Source organism: Pseudorca crassidens, chromosome 7 (genome assembly GCF_039906515.1).
Source record: "Pseudorca crassidens isolate mPseCra1 chromosome 7, mPseCra1.hap1, whole genome shotgun sequence".
Classification (NCBI taxonomy): Eukaryota; Metazoa; Chordata; class Mammalia; order Artiodactyla; family Delphinidae; genus Pseudorca; species Pseudorca crassidens.
The window spans coordinates 107267109-107283676 of record NC_090302.1 but is presented as its reverse complement, the minus strand read 5'-3'; the positions used below and the strand labels follow the sequence as shown (position 1 = coordinate 107283676).

The 16568-nt window shown below is 46.9% G+C and overlaps 1 protein-coding gene across 6 annotated transcripts in view; it reads right to left on the bottom strand.

The window, feature by feature from the left end:
* Nucleotides 1-16568, bottom strand: part of PRSS55 (serine protease 55) — a 63789-nt gene that overhangs the window by 10202 nt on the left and 37019 nt on the right. For all 6 annotated transcript variants that reach the window (XM_067745305.1, XM_067745300.1, XM_067745303.1 and 3 more), the window contains 3 exons: nucleotides 10248-10437; nucleotides 8300-8550; nucleotides 6733-6875 (listed from right to left, as the gene is read on the bottom strand). In XM_067745305.1, the coding sequence (XP_067601406.1) occupies nucleotides 6733-6875; nucleotides 8300-8550; nucleotides 10248-10437 (584 nt within the window). The remainder of the gene's footprint in view (nucleotides 1-6732; nucleotides 6876-8299; nucleotides 8551-10247; nucleotides 10438-16568) is intronic.

Here is a 16568-nt window from a genome sequence, read left to right as displayed (position 1 = left end):
ATTTCCTTACATAACAGGGAGAGAACTGTGCTTGGACCAGTAACTTCTAAGCCTCAGTTTCTGCGTCGTTAAAATGGAGATAATACCAGCTACTTCCCAAGATTACTGGCAATGACATTTTTAAAATCTATACATCACTTGGCATAGGGTAAACGCTATGTAGTAAATGCTGCAGAAATGTATTAGTATTATTACTTTAGCCTTATGTACTACAAACATTATTTGTATACTCAGGAAACAGAGATTCCCTTCTCGGACTGCTGGGACTCCAGAGGGGCAGCTGTAAATTCATGTCCTTTCACACACAGAGTCTTAATTGTTTTTCTCTTCCTTTTGGGAAGAAAGAAAGGATGTCTCAAAGGAGGGTCTGGCCTCAGCTAGCAAGGACTTGGGACTGATGACAGCCCACCTAAGGGGAACTTTCTTCCAAGACTAAGGCTGGTAGCCAGAGACTTGTCTGGTTAGAAACATACTGACCACATACTGACCACAGAGCCTCCTAAGTTCACTGCTGTGTTATTCACACCGCGTGATCACTTCTGTCCATTTTGGGTGAGAAGCAGATGACCTGGCTTCCAGCCTGGCCCCACTACCTCCTGGACCTCAGGCAAACCACTTAAATTCGAAATCCCTGTTTTCTCATCTGTTAAACGGGGCGAGTGAGACCTACCCAGCCCATGTTACAGGATAGTGGAGAGAATGAAATGATTGAATATGTGTGAAAGAGCTACGAAGTTATTACACTGCTTCGGATCCTTTCAGATAGTGAAGAGAATGATCGATGATTAAAATAACCATGTTTTCTCATCTGTGAAACAGTTGCAATTAAATATTTTTATACATTTCTTTCTGGCTCTAGAGGTCTAAGATGCTATGGAGTGAAATAAGATTTTCAGGCACGTGTCATGGGTCAAGATGGGTTCGAGATAATACCCTGGAAAGTAGCCCAGGACTGTGAAAACGCTCTGTGTGATAGTATTCGTGATGGCGCATATCATGATACACTTGACCATAGAATGGACAACACCAAGAATGAACGCTAACATAAACTATGGACTTTGGGTCATTGTGATGTGTCAATGTGGGTTCATCAGTTACAACACATGTACCGCTCTGATGGGGACGTTGATGGTATGGGAGATTATGCATGTGTGGGACAGGGGGTATATGGAAAATCTCTGTATCTTCCTCTCAATTTTGCTGTGAACCTAAAACTGCTGCCTCCCCACCCCCATAAAATAAGATCTTTAAAGAAAGTTGTTGCTCAGGTTGTTATCCAAGTCAGCTTGGCATCCCCATGACCAAATTGCCCAACAGCCCAGCTGGCTGCCAGCTCTCTCTCTTTTCTTTTTTTTTAAGATTTTTTTTTTGATGTGAACCATTTTTAAAGTCGTTATTGAATTTGTTACAATATTGCTTTTGCTTTATGTCTTGGTCCTTTGGTCACGAAGCATGTGGGTCCTAGCTCCCCGACCAGGGATTGAACCCACACCCACTGCACTGGAAGGCGAAGTCCTAACCACTGGACCACCAGGGAACTCCCTGGCTGCCAGCTCTTAACCCCCCTCCAAGGCAGCCTCCGTCAAGGTCTCTCTCGGATGTCCCCTCCTCTAGGGCTACTGTAACTGACAGGCAGTTTCCAGCTTCCTTGGAAGGTTCAGCTCTTTGGCAAACATTTGTTGAGTGCTCTTCATGCCAAGCACTGTGCTAGGCACTGGGAATCCAGCCATGAATAAGACAAAATTTCTGCTGGAGTTGAGAAGAAAGATAAGAAAACTGTGCAGCATTGCAATGCCTGTTTCTCAGATGCTTGCTGGTCCTTCACAAGAAGTATTGCATTGCTAGCTTGGGACATATTTGATTTTATAGTTTGCTGGACGGTGTCACTTATTTTTTTTAAGTTGAACTTTGTTTTTTCATAGTGTAACCTTAGGGGATTACAAACAGGAAAAGCGCTGGAAAAAGTAAACCACAAAATTCAATTGATTTGATTTTAATTTGTATTTTAAGTACAGCATGATCTTATTGCTATTACTTTGCACATATTTAAATGTTTCCATCATAAAATTATAATTTCCCTTCATTATGTGATTATGTGTTTTATTCAGTTTGCTAAGTTTAAAAGTGTGATTTTATTTTTAAAGGCAATTATTTTTAAACCCTAGGGGACTTTCTGCCTGGCTTACCTGGATTTAAGTGATGATAATATTATATAATTTCAGAAAACTTCCCTTGCCTGGATCACTCTCAGCTTATTCTCAGCAATAGAAAGCTTTCTAAACAGAAAGCAAAGCTTTTCACTTCACAATTTTTTTCTTAAAAAAGGCTTAAAACGATAACAGCACATTTATTTATAGCACTCAAGTAATAGATGATTAATTTTAGCAGCTTTCATTAAAGTACATTTTGATAGGGGAGGGATTGGAGCAAAAATCCTCGACTCCAGATGGTAGATCCAGCCATTGAAGCAAAGGGGACAGAAAATGTCATCAAAGATGACACTTGATTGTTTCAAGTGTTGCTGCAGTTGGTTTTGGCCATTTGAATATGGGATGGTGATGAATGAAAAAGACTGAAAGGATAGGTGTGAATACTGATGAGGGTGAGCAGCCTGGGACAACCTCTAGTCTCCCACGCGTGGCAACCCTGCCCTAGTGACCTGCTCTGCTCACCTCTCCACACTCAACCCTTGTTATCACTGGCTTCTGAAATATTGAAAGTTCCCTGAACACAAGATACTTTTTCAAGCCTCCGTGATTTTCCCCCAATTCTCCCTGGAATGCTCTCTCTTTCCAATCATACTATTAAATGTTGTTTTCCCCTTTTCTTTTTTCTTTTTTTTTTCTTTTTTTTGCCACACGCGGGCCTGTCACTGTTGTGGCCTCTCCCGTTGCAGAGTACAGGCTCCGGACGCGCAGGCTCAGCGGCCATGGCTCACGGGCCCAGCCACTCCGCAGCATGTGGGATCTTCCCGGACCGGGGCGCGAACCCGTGTCCCCTGCATTGGCAGGCGGACTCTCAACCACTGCGCCACCAGGGAAGCCCTCCCCTTTTCAATTGACGTTGGAGCCCTTTGTCTCCTGCTCCAGTATGAATTGGCTACTCCCTAAGTCTGTGGCATGGCTAGGATCTGAGATCTTCATTTAACCATTGCTATTGGGAAGCTTTGTCTTCTCTTTGTTTTTTTAAGTTTGATATAACTGTAGATTCACGTGCAGTTGAAAGAAATAATACAGAGAGATCCCATGTACCCTTTACATGTTTCCCCCGATGATACCATCTTGTAGAACTACATACAGTACAATAGCACAATTGGGGTATTAACATTGATGCAGTCAATACACAGAACATGTCCATCGTCACAAGGATCCCATATGTTGCCCTTTTAATGCTATATCCACTTCCTTCTACCCCTAAACCCTCCTTAAGCCCTGGCAACCACTAAGCTGTTCTCCCTTTCTATAATTTTGTCATTTCAAGGATGTTATGCAAATGTCCATTGACAGACGAGTGGATAAAGATGTGGTATATATATACAATGGAATATTACTCAGCCATAAAAAATAACAAAATAATGCCATTTGCAGCAACATGGATGGACCTAGAGATTGTCATACTGAGTGAAGTAAGTCAGACAGAGAAAGACAAATATCATATATTGATTATATGTGGAATCTAAAAAACTGGTACAAATGGTACAAAACAGAAATAGAGTCACAGATGTAGAAAACAAACTTATGGTTACCTGGGGGGAAGCGGGGCGGTAGGGAGGGATACATTGGGAGATTGGGATTGACACATACACATTGCTGCATATAAAATAGATAGCTAATAAGGACCTACTGTAGAGCACAGGGAACTCTACTCAATACTCTGTAATGACCTACATGGGAAAAGAATCTAAAAAAGAGTGGAGATATATATATATATAAACTGATTCACTTTGCTGTACAGCAGAAACTAACAACATTATAAATCAACTATACTCCAATAAAAATTTTCTAATAAAGAATGTTATGTAAATGGAATCACACAGTGTGGGACCTTTGGGGGTCAGCTTGTTGCACATAGCATGAGTCTCTGGACACATTCACATGGTTGCATGTACCAATAGTTTGCTTCTTGTAACAGCTGAGTGATATTGCATGGAATAAATGCAGTGTATTTAATTATCAGTGTATTTATTTATCCACGTCTTCCAGGACACTTGTTTCCAATTTTGGTCTATTATGAGTAAATCTGCTATAAACACTCCTGCACAGGTTTCTGTGTGAACACAAGCCTTCATTTCTCTGGAATAAACGCCCAAGAATGGCATTTGCTGGGTTATACGGCAAGAGCACGTTCAGTTTTTAAAGAAACTATAAAATTGTTTTCCAGAGTGATTAGACTATTTTAAACTCCCCCAAGCAATATACGAATGATCCAGTTTCTCTACATTCTTATCAGCATTTGGTGTTGTTACTATTTTTTATTTTTTAATTTTAGCCATTCTGAGGTGTGTAGTGATACCTGGTTGTGGTTTTAATTTGCATTTGCTTGAATGGTTAATGATGTTGAACGTCGTTTCATTTTCTTATTTGCCATCTGTATATCCTCTTCAGCCAAATGTCTGTTCTTGTCTTTTGCCCATTTTTGAATTGGATAGTACGTTTCTCTACAGTTGACTGCAAGAGTTCTTTATAGAGTCTAGGTATAGTTTCTTTGTTGGATATTATCTCCCAGTCAGCAGCTTGTCTTTTCATCCTCTTAATATGGTCTTTCATGAAGGAAAAGGTTTTAATTTTGATGAGGTCCATTTGATCAATTTTTCCTTTTATGAGTTGTGTTTTTGGTGTTACTCTATGTCCCAAAGACTTTCTATTTTCTTTTTCTAAAAAAAATTTTGTAGTTTTACATTTAAGTGCATGATCCATTTTGTTTTAATTGAATTTATTCTAGGAATTAATGGTTCTCAATTTTTTAAAAAAGATTCTTTACTCAGATTTTTAGCTTTATTTTTCCTTATCCTATGTGGATTAATACATGGAATCCATGTATATTAGTGAAACCCTCTACTCTATTACAGATCCTGTCTTGAGTAATAGGTTATGAGACTTGGGTTCTCACATGAATCTTCTGTTTTAACAGGCCTCTTATGAAACTGGAGTCAGGGAAGGGGGATACCAACTCCTTTCCACTGAATTGGGGTGGAAGTCTTGACCCACCACTCAGGCCAGCTATGACACCAAGGGGAGGAGCAGGGTGCCGCTACCACTGGGTGGGAGCCCAAGCTCTTCAGGTGGCCTCCACTGACATTGAGGGGGACAGGGGATGGATCATTATGACTAGATTGTACTTAAAGTCCTGGCTTTCCACTCAGCCTCCTCTGACGCCACCATAGTGGGCAGGGGGAGGGGGGGAAGGTGAGATTGTCCACTCGACCTTGGTTGCTAGGGTAGGAGCACTGTGGGGCTTTTCCTGGTGTTTTGCTGGAATAGAATGATTATTGTTTAAAAGTTTCCACCTTGTTAGGTTGCCCTTTTCCTGGTCCAAAGAGAGGAAGGCTATCTTGTTTTGTTTTGTTTTGTTAGTTTGTCTGTGCCCATGGCGTTTTTTCCCCCAGCTGCTCCCAGGAGATGCTGAGCTGTTATGTACTACCATCCAGGCTGGGATATAAGAGGCAAAGAGAAAACCCAAGGAGTTCACTGCTGTGTCATTCCTTAAGTATTAGGATATTTGTTTCCAATTTCATCTTCTCTTCACATTTTGGAGCCTTTATTTTTGTTTCACAATATAACGTCCAGTGCTTTTAGCTGTATTTAATGGAAGGGATCAACAGAAATGTGTCTACGCCATCTTGTCCAGAACCAGAAGTCCCAATCGTCTGGTTTTGTTTTGTAATGTTTTAAACTATCCAGAATGTGGGGAAAATACAGGGCTCGTGTGACATTGATTCTGTCTCCCTCTGTGGTCCTCGTGATATACCTCACAGCCCTTCTGTGAGACGGCCTTTTCATCGCTCTGCAGAACATTTAACATCTGCACTTAGAGTTTTATACCAGTGACCAGACCCACTGCCCAGCCAATGAGTAGGACTAAGTGGGCTCCCCAGCGTGATCCTTCCCATCCTCAGAGCCAGAGGAAGCTAATTTATGAGGGGTTTTCCCCTGTTTCTTCTACTATCAATCAAATTTTAATTTTAGTAAAGAGTTAATTTTAGTAACTCTTTAGTAAATGTTAATTTTAGTAAAGAGAAGCTAAGCTACCAGACTTTTCTTCAGCAAAACTCACAGGCATGATCCAATACACTATGATTGTTTACCCAACTGTCTGCCCAGGAGACTGTGGGCTCCTTTAGGCAAGAGACCATGTCTCATCAATTGCTGAATCCCAGGGTTGAGTACACTCAACAAAGGTAGCTAAAATTAATAAAGTAAAATAATTCCTTGTATGGATCTCAAATCTTCCTTGGCTTTCTGTTTCTTAAAGAAGTCTCAGAAATGGAAAAAGTCTTGGGGGCCTACCTGGAGAAGACCAGACATATTTATGCAGGGTTGCTGCATACTGACTTCCAGGCAAGCACTGATATTCCAAGGACCTGACAGTAAGTATTCCTGAATCCATGGCCCCATTCCCGTATCTAAGCCCGATTTCCACACATTTTCCGAACTCTTACTGTCTGTTCCCCATGGAGAGAGGATGCCTTTACCCTGGCAGCCCGAGGGGATGGAGGGGATGCAGCCAAGTTACCTGGCAAGCATCGTAGGTCTCATTCTCGAATCCAGCACACAGCATATTTTTGGTAAGTCTTGGAAATTCCTTTGAACACTTCTCCCAATCCACGATGGTCATGGGCACTTTCAGCAGCTCTGTTTCCATAGGCTGTTTGAGACCTGACCCATAGAGAAGGCCCTTTAGAAAGGTCACTGGACAGGAGCCCCAGTGCCGATAAGGCAGCTGACGTGCCCTAGACCAACCTGCCCAGTGTCCCGCCAGCCACACATCCGCCTTTTTTTTCACATTTTCACAGACCCTCCCTCTCCACGTCTTTCCAGTAATCCCTTGCAATTTACTCACTCCACCACCCCAGGCTCTTCCAAACAAGTCCCCACCTACTTGTATTATCCCTCCCATTCAAAATCATATTCCTGCCTCCAAGAAGACTTCCATCTTGGCTCCAACAGCGCTACAGACTTGACTTCTTAGAACTGGCTTTCGATCGGTTCTCAGCATAACCCTGCCTCTTCAGCATATTTGCCTCTCGTTACTTTCTGTTATGTGAGTGTGACACCTCTGACACAGGGCCGCTGAAACTGGGTTTGCACTCCCAGTGAAAAAAGCTTTCAGGTCCCCCAGACAAAGCTAGGTTGGTTGAGAGTTTTTACAGGGGGTTTGTCAAGGCCCTTCCTGGACTGCCAGCTTCCGGGAATTTGTTTGGACTTCTCTCCATCTCATTAACTCCTACCACGTGGAGATTTCAAAAGACTTCTCCACACTGAGTGTTCTTAATCGTGCAGGCACCCATCTGCCTCTCCTCACTTCTAAATTCTGAGTCGTGCCCAGAGCCCTGAATCAGTGTTACACCAGTTGCCCTCTAGTTACCAAACTCCTGAAATACCTACCATCTCTTAGACCCCAGGTCATTGCAAAGCATCCCTAAGGACCTGGAGTCTTGTTCAGGCCTGAGCTAGCGCTGTGCTATTCCCGTCTCTCCCCTACCAACTTTGTTGAGTTTTCTTTGGGAACAGTCCAGCAGGGCTTTCATAATCCCTTTATTACCCTGGTCAGGTTCCTCTTATTTTGGCCAAGTAACAATGTAACAACAAGTAACAGCAACAGATTCATTTCTAAGAATGGCTGGGCAACACTCCAGGACCATGTAAAGTCTAGGCCAGGGCAGGCGTCTGGAATGCCTGAAGGAGCCAGGTGGGAAACATCAATGCGTGAATCAGGGAGATGTGAGAGAGCAGAGCAGAGAGCCCCTGGCCAACTGGAGGGTTTATATTCAATGAAACAAACGAGACTGCCATGTGATGGCGGGACAGGACCACACCCAGGGATGGCCCACACCTGGCATCTCAGCCCGGGGCCTTGGGGGATGTTTCCTTCGCACTTGGAAGAGGCTGAGTTCAGGCCTCTGTGCGTTCCTGGTGCTCAGGGATTTGCTCCAATGCAAGCCCCTCTCTCCTCCCTCCTTCCTCAGCCCTCTCCCCTTTCACCCTCTCCCCTCTCCTTTAGGTTTACTGGCCCATCCTCAGACGCCCGTGATGTGGCTCTTCCCCCAGGTGCTCCCAAGAGATGCTGAGCCGTTACTTACCAGTTTGGGTCTGCCCCCATCCTGCCACCCAGCATTTGTGCCACCTGGAGAGGCCGGGCTCTGTGGGCATGCAGATGGGTTCTTTCAGTTCGCTGAATGTGATGGGCGTGTCCAACAGCAGCAGGGAGATATCATTGTCCATGTTGAGTTTTTGAAAGTCCTTGTGCAGAATTATGCTTGTGACCCCCTTTACTTCCAGGGATGGGCTGCTTAAGCTATTCGTTCCCAGCACGACTCTCAGTTCTGTTGGCCTGGTGGCGGAGAACCAGAGACGGAGAAATAGGAGGGGAAGGAAAGTCACAAGGTGCACAGAATCTGCTGTGCCTGAAAACCCTAAATCCCACATAGCTGTAGGGGCCTTTTGCATTTGTCCTACCGGGGCTGTTGCTCAGAAGATGTGAGCATTTGAAAAAGGTAGAGAAGGAGGGTGAAACAGCCACTGTGGCCGACCACAGCTCCATGGCTGCTCCAGAATCATCCCAGAGATGTGAATGAGATACTCCTGCCTCACGGGGCAAAGAAAGGACTTAGCTTTGGGCCCCCAAAGAGCCCATGAAAGACCACTTGGCACAGAGCAAACTAGCCCTCAGATAGGAAGGGATTATCACATCAATTTGTCCACCAGCAATTTAGAGACTGAGGAACAGAATTTTTTTGTTTGCAACATACACAACTGACTGAAGTTTAACATTCGGAACGTATAAAGAGAGTCTACAAATTAAAAAAAAATTGTCAAAGCTCAAACAGACTTTACAAAAGAGAAAATATACCAATAAACTTGCAAATATCAACTTAGCAGTAGTAAGAAAAATGCAAATTAAGACTACAATTATAATAGTATTTCATGCTTTTCACCAGAAAAGCAGAAATTAAAAATTCTGAAAAAGTAGCAAGTATTGGTGATGATTTTAACACACACACCGCTGGCGGAAATTTAAATGCGTGCAACCACTTTGGAAAATCATTTGGATTTTCTAATAAACTTGAAGATGCACAAGTCCTATGATTCTATATCTTCTCTCCTAGGAATAAACTCTTGCACATATGCACCTGAAGACCTATGCAAGGATCAGGAACAGAATTTAATCCAGACCTGTCACTGATGAAGCAGAAAGAATCTTCAGTAATAATTCAGGAATTTCCCTCCAGGCAGAATGGCCAGGAACTTTCCAACAGCCAGTCCTTAAGTATCCCATGGGAGTAGATGCAACAAGTTTCCTTGGTTACCCCAGGGTGAAACTTTCCCCAGGTTTTTGAATGAACCCTTTAAAGTTCTTCTTTCTGTGTATCTTCAAACTTTCTCGAGGTGGTGGAGCGGAAAAGCACAAGTGCTGGAACCGGCTTTAAATCCTGTTTCTGTCTACTAGGTGTGTACCTTGGGTGAGTCAGCTAACCTTATTGGACCTCAGTTTCCTTCTCTATAAAATCAGGATGTTCATTTTACCTGCCTCAGGGTTTCTGTAAGTTGGAATGAGTTAAAAGGGGATTATTCATTCTACCCGCCTCAGGGTTGTCTGTATGATTAAACAAGTTAATGCACGGAGTTTCTTAGCAGGTCACCGGCACGCACGTGATGAGGAATCAGTAAATGCTCTGTTTTCCACCAGTCTCCTGGAGTGCAGAGAAAACTCTATAAGGAGGAGGGAAGTAGGTTGTCGGATGGCCCAGGAACCCAGACCTCCAGAATTAGGAGGATTTCCTCCTAGAAGGACTTGAATGTCCTGGCAGAGGGAGACAGACCAAGCCCTTCGGCTCCACCAAGACAGATGTCCCTGGAGAGGACAGTTTGTGACCTCAGGGAAGCCGCAGTTACTGGTTCTGGGTGACAACAAAGAAGGCACAGTGGATCCGGCCTTGGGTTCACAGCCTCTTCCTCCCTAGGGCGTGTGGGGCTTCCCCAGGGAGGGGAGCACATTGTCAGAAGCAAGAGGATGGACTCGGTACTTACGAGATCTCAGAGTGAAAGCAGTGAGCCGCCGAGACAATCCACCACTCGCTGATGATGGCGCCACCACAGAAGTGTTCATTTCTTGCTTGAATACTCACCTGCCAAGGAAACTCACCCACCTCAGCCTCCATCCCTCCTATGATTCTGGAATACTGAGCTCCTCTCTCAAAAACGGGTCTTTCACCGCATTCTGGTAGAATGGAAGAGAAAGGAAGGGAAACGATGCAACACTTAGTCAGTATCCATAGAAGACCCATAAGTAGCTATCATTGATACCCATTCTAGAGATGGGGAAACTGAGGCTGGCCCAGTAAAGCACCCTTAGAAACATAAGTAAGCCAACAGATGCTTCACATCTGTTGGAACGTGTTTGGAAGCATTGGCTCTGTCTCCTTTCCAGACAGGCAAGTCACTTTGCCGAGCTTGTTTCTGCCCTCATCTGAGAAAAATCAGAGGAAAATACTTGGCCAGGGCCAACCTGGAGTGACTGGCAGAATAATGCCTCTGTTGCCAAAAAATGTCCACGTCCTAATGGACCATGCCCTGGAATTCGTGAATATGTTACCTTATAAGGCAAAGGGGACATTGCAGGTGGAATTAAGGTTGCTAATCAGCTGACCTTAAAATGGGGAGATTGTCCTGGATAATCTGAGTGGACCCAATGTAATCACATGGGTCCTTAAAAGTGGTAGAGGGAAGCAGAAGAAGAGAGATGTGACTGCAGAAGAAAGGCACTGAGAGATGCAATACTGCTGGCTTTGAAGATGGAGGAAGGGGCCACAAGCCAAGGTATATGGATGATCTCTAGAAGCTGGAAAAGGCAAGTTAACAGACTCTTCCCTAGAGCTTCCAATAGGAACGCAGTCCTGCTGACACCCTGATCTTAGCCCAGGGAGACCCATGTGGGAGTTCTGTCCTACAGAACTGTAAGATAAGAAGTTTGTGTTGTTTAAGCCACTAAGTTTGTGGTAGTTTGTTACAGCAGCAAGAGGAAACTAATACATACAGGAAACCAGAAGGGTGATCTAGAGAGGGCCTGAACCTACAGGAAGCCCCAAGCTATTCTACGTTAGAACATTCTGTTCCAGGCAGAACAGCTCTGTTTCCTGGAAGGCTGAGAACAAAGGCTGCAGCTGCCTGTTTGGAAGAGAAACCTGCCTTCTGGAGCGAGTCCAGATCCAACCCCTCACCCAGAGGAGGAGGAGGAGACACTGTTAGTATTTTCTGACTTGAATGTGGTCTTGTTCTGGAACAAAGAATGAGCTTGATTCTACAGAGCCCAAGCCCCCCTCCACTCTCTTTCTAGAGGCTACTTTTCCAATACCCATTCAACAGAGGTTTTGAGGACTTTGTAGTATGTGTTGGAGGAACCCAGTGGTGGTTATTTTTAGTTTAAAAAAAAATGGAGTGAAAATGTATCAATATGTGTCAATAGCCTTCAGCTCAGTAACATATAGAGGCTCTTTCCAGGACTTTTGGGTCTGCACTTCCTCCTTTATTTACCAAACACATATAGTCTTACCATGTGTCTGGACACCATTATATGCTCTGGAGTCCCAAAGCCTGCGTCTGAATCCTGGCTCTGTTGCTTACCTGATGAATGATTTAGGGTAAACGACTTATTCTTGTTTATCATCCCTTTCTTTATTCCCCAGATAGGCAGAAGATAATACTTACGCTACAGAACAGATGCACAGACGTACAGAACAGATAACGGGTGTTGAAGTGCCCAACACAGAGTAAACCCTCAAGCCACGTTAGCTGTCAGAATTTCTCATGTCACCTTGCACCAAGGGCCCCCTTTCCTTGGTCTTGAGAACAACCTACACTACCAGCGTGGAACCGTGCAGACATATAGCCTAACGCTGGAACACAAAGCCCTAAGCAGTGACGGAGGCAGTGCCAAAACGGTAAGCAGAGATGCGAGCCATCGGGAGCACCTGGACCTGCTTGCAGAGAGGCCAGCTTTGCCGATTCTCTGCCCACACCATGCACCAGCCCCCATTCACTCCGTGCAGCCAAGCCCGGGCCGGAATGAGGGAAGCCGGGGACATGGGCTGTGTTCTTTCCGTGAGGCCGAGGGCAGGGAGGGAAATGCGGGCCCTGGAGTCACACTGTGGCCACTCCCGGCTCTCCCATTTCCCTGCTGCGAGGCTCTGGACCAATCCTAAACCTCCCTGAGGCTCGGAGCTCCTTACCCACATGTGGGTCTAAGAGTGGAGAGCCCACTGGGGTAGTGTGGGGATCTAACGGGGGAAAGTACCTGACCCATTACAGCTTCCTTTCCACTTCAGCCACCTGCCCCCACTGCCCCCCCAGAGAGAGAAACAACCTATCAGGAGCTGCGAGGAGCTGCCCGTGGAGCACAGCAGGCACCCCCGGCCCACCTCCACCCCACCTCTCCTGCACATGGGTGACCTGGGCATCTGCTCAGCATCTGAGTTCCAGGGCCGATGCTCAGCTCATTCTGGGCCCGTGCTTCTCAGCGCTCCACCATTCATTCAAGGATAAAGTCTCGGGTTTCAAACCCCAAACTTAAGGTCAGACAGGTTGAACTTGGGGCTGGGGCAGGAGAAGGGGCAAGGGAAGTGGTTTCCAGTAGGGGTGTAGGGGGAACAGGAAGCCACTGCTCCCGTGAACCGGCCTCTTAGTGGCCCATTAGCTGATTTGTGGGATCGTCCAGGCCTCTGTCCCTCGGCCCCTCAGGCTTAGCCCTGGCGGGATGGAAGGGAGAGAGCACGGCCAGGGTCGCGCCCAGCCCCACCTGGAGAGCCGCTCGGGCCCGGGCAGGCGTCCACTTACCCAGATGTGCGTCCCTGGCCTGGGGGATGTGCAGCAAAAGGGACCACAGGAGCATGGCCCTGGGCATGACTGCTGGCCTGGGAGGTGACGGAGCCGGGGCAGAGGGGAATGACTCTGACGGGGCCTCCCCCTTACAGCCAGCCCTGCCGCTGATGTCACAATGGGCTGCGGGTCTGAGAACGCAGACTGTCAGGCAGGCTTCTCTTCTGGCCGCTCTGTTCCTGAGATGGGCCTCATCCTGGACGCCTCCTGGGCTGAGTTTCCCTTCCTGACCTGGGCACGGCCTGCCCTTCACGAGTCCTCAGCGGGCAACTTGCTGTGGGCCCCTCACAGCCCGTGCCTCTTAAGGCTCAGATGCCTCCTCTTCCACAGGGCCTGTTCCGTCAGGGGTTCCCCGTGAATGTGCGCAGAAGGCCTGCGCGAGGGGCTGCCGGCTGGGATCCTTGCGAACGGGGAGGTGGTCCAGGAGGCCCGGAGGCCTGCGCAGCCTGAACGGCCGTCGGGCCAGGTGCCAGGTTCTCTGCTCAGGCCTCTGATCTGGGTCACAGGCGCGGACCCGAAGGCTGGGTTCAGAGGCGCTGGCCTCCCCTGATACTCAGCCCAGAAGGCAACAATCCCTGCTCCCACCCTTTCTGGGTTTATTCCACGTGGCCCCCAAATCTCCAGATAGGCCCCTGTCCCTTTCTAAAGATGGAAAGTCCCCTGCATCGGCAGGCGGACTCTCAACCATTGCGCCACCAGGGAAGCCCCACTGGCGGCTTTCTTTGCTCGGCTTCTGGGGGTGGGGTGTGGAGGGGAGGGGAAGCCTGGGCCCCATGTCTGATTGGCAGAATAGAGGATGACTGACGGGCACATCCACCCTAAACTGCTGCCCATTTTCTATGAAAGTATCTGGACAGAATCACAGCTCATCTCTAGGAAGATGCGTTCCTTCTGGGTCTGTGTCCTTCCTATTGACATGACGTGAGCCCTGTCTATTGCAAAGCACTCATTCGCTGCCCCACATTTTTTGGCCAAGCTTCTTCACGATAACAGTGGATCACACCATGTCTGAGCTGGTGGAAGGACTGACCAGCGGGGCCAGAGCCACCGTGCACAGCCCCAGAGGCCGCCATTCCTGTAGACTCCAATGGGAATGGCTCCCCCTAGAACTGGGCAAACATGGCCCGAGTATGGAGAGAAACTTTAGGAATGTAAGAAGTCTATAGAAATCCAAAGAGGAAAGCAGGTACATGGTGGCATAGGTTGCACAGGGACACTGCCTGCCTGACGCTCCAGAGTTTCCCAGGGTGGCTTTATCGAGGTGACCTTATTTTCCACAGTCCTGGCCAGCAGAGCTCTAACTTTGGTGTGCAGCCCAGGAAGCTTCTTTGGTACAGATTCGGGTTGCCAGATTTAGCAAATAAAAATACAGGCTGCCTGGGACCTCCCTGGTGGCGCAGTGGTTAAGACTCTGAGCTCCCAATGCCAGGAGCCCGGGTTCGATCCCTGGTCAGGGAACTCGATCCTACATGCATGCCGCAGCTAAGGAGCCCGTGTGCCACAAATAAGGAGTCCGCCTGCTGCAACTAAGACCCAGCGCAACCAAATAAGTAATAAATATTTTTAAAACAAGAGTTAAAAAAATACAGGTTGCCCAACTGATTTTGAATTTCAGATAAAGAACAAATATTTTTAGTACACATGTACCCCACGCAATGTTTGAGACATTCTTATACTAAAACAAAATTCATTGTTTACCTGAAATTCAAGTGTACCTGGCATCCTGTATTTTAGCTGGCGACCCCAGTGTTGATTTCCAGACTTCACCCTTCAGACTCTGATCCAGTGGATGGGGGAAGGCAGGGAGCCAGGTCTCAGCACTTTAACAGCTGCTTCCAGATTATACCAGGACAGATCCTTCTGGAGCACCTGGAGAAATGTCACTCAGGCCAAAGGTAGAGGGCTTCCTGGGATCCCTGGGAAGTTGGGGACTGGAGTCTGACTCAACCTAGGAAATCTGGAGGCAAGAGAATGGCCGGCCATCTGCTTAGGTTCTGGGAAGGGTGCTGCTGTGGAGAGGCTGCCCTGAACCCCCAGAGTTTGTGCATTTGGGCTGCACAGGGGACAGAGTGCTGCGGGGGGTCCTGAGGAGCCCTGCCATGGGGCGTCCTGCAGGGGGCAGAGAGACCTCGGAAGAAAGAGGCTGGGGATGTGTGCCGAAAGGCCTGGGGAGTGCAGAAGACAGGGGCCAGCAGGCAGAGCCCCTGAAAACACCGTGCAAAGAGTCCGCTGGAAATGCCTCCCAGGCCCCGAGGACAGAAAGCTGATGTCTGGGCTAGCTCCCCTTTCCCTGCACCTGTTACTGAGTCCAAGCTCGCTCTACTCACTGCACGAATGGCCAATAAATCGGAGACGAAGTGTCGAGGCAAGGAAGACGACTTTATTCCGAAAGGCGGCGGACCGAGAAGATGACAGACTAGTGTCCGAAAAACCGTCTTATCGGGGTTTGGATACCAGTTCTTTAACAGCACAGAGACGGGAAGGAGATGAGGAAGTAAGGTAAAAAGGCCATACGTTTTGCAAATATCCCCTGGAATGGCCAGCCTCGGGGAGGGGATGTGTTAATTTTTTTAATTTTTAAATTAAAAAGTATTTATTTATTTGTTTATTTTATTCTTTGGCTGTGCACGGGCGTTCTCTAGTGATGGCGAGTGGGCGCTACTCTTCGTTGCGGTGCGTGGGCTTCTCATTGCCGTGGCTTCTCTTGTTGCGGAGCACGAGCTCTAGGTGCACGGGCTTCAGCAGCTGTGGCTCTCGTGGGCTCTAGAGCGCAGGTTCAGTAGTTGTGGTGCATGGGCTTAGTTGCTCCACGGCATGTGGGATCTTCCCGGACCAGGGCTCGAACCCGTGTCCCCTGCATTGGCAGGCGGATTCTTTTTTTTTTTAAAACATCTTTATTGGAGTATAATTGCTTTACAATCGTGTGTTAGTTTCTGCTTTATAACAAAGTGAATCAGCTATACATATACATATATCCCCATATCTCTTCCCACCCTCCCTATCCCACCACTCTAGGTGGTCACAAAGCACCGAGCTGATCTCCCTGTGCTATGCAGCTGCTTCCCACTAGCTATCTATTTTACGTTTGGTAGTGTATATACGTCCATGCCACTCTCTCACTTCGTCCCGGCTTATGCTTCCCCCTCCCTGCGTCCTCAAGTCCATTCTCTACATCTGCGTATTTATTCCTGCCCTGCCCCCAGGTTCTTCATAACCATTTTTTTAAGATTCCATATATATGTGTTAGCATAGGGTATTTGTTTTTCTCTTTCTGACTTACTTCACTCTGTAGGACAGACTCTAGGCCACCCACCTCACTACAAATAATTCAATTTCGTTTCTTTTTATGGCTGAGTAATATTCCATTGTATATATGTGCCACATCTTCTTTACATTCATCTGTCGATGGACACTTAGGTTGCTTCCATGTCCTGGCTATTGTAAATAGAGCTGCAATGAACATTGTGGTACATGACT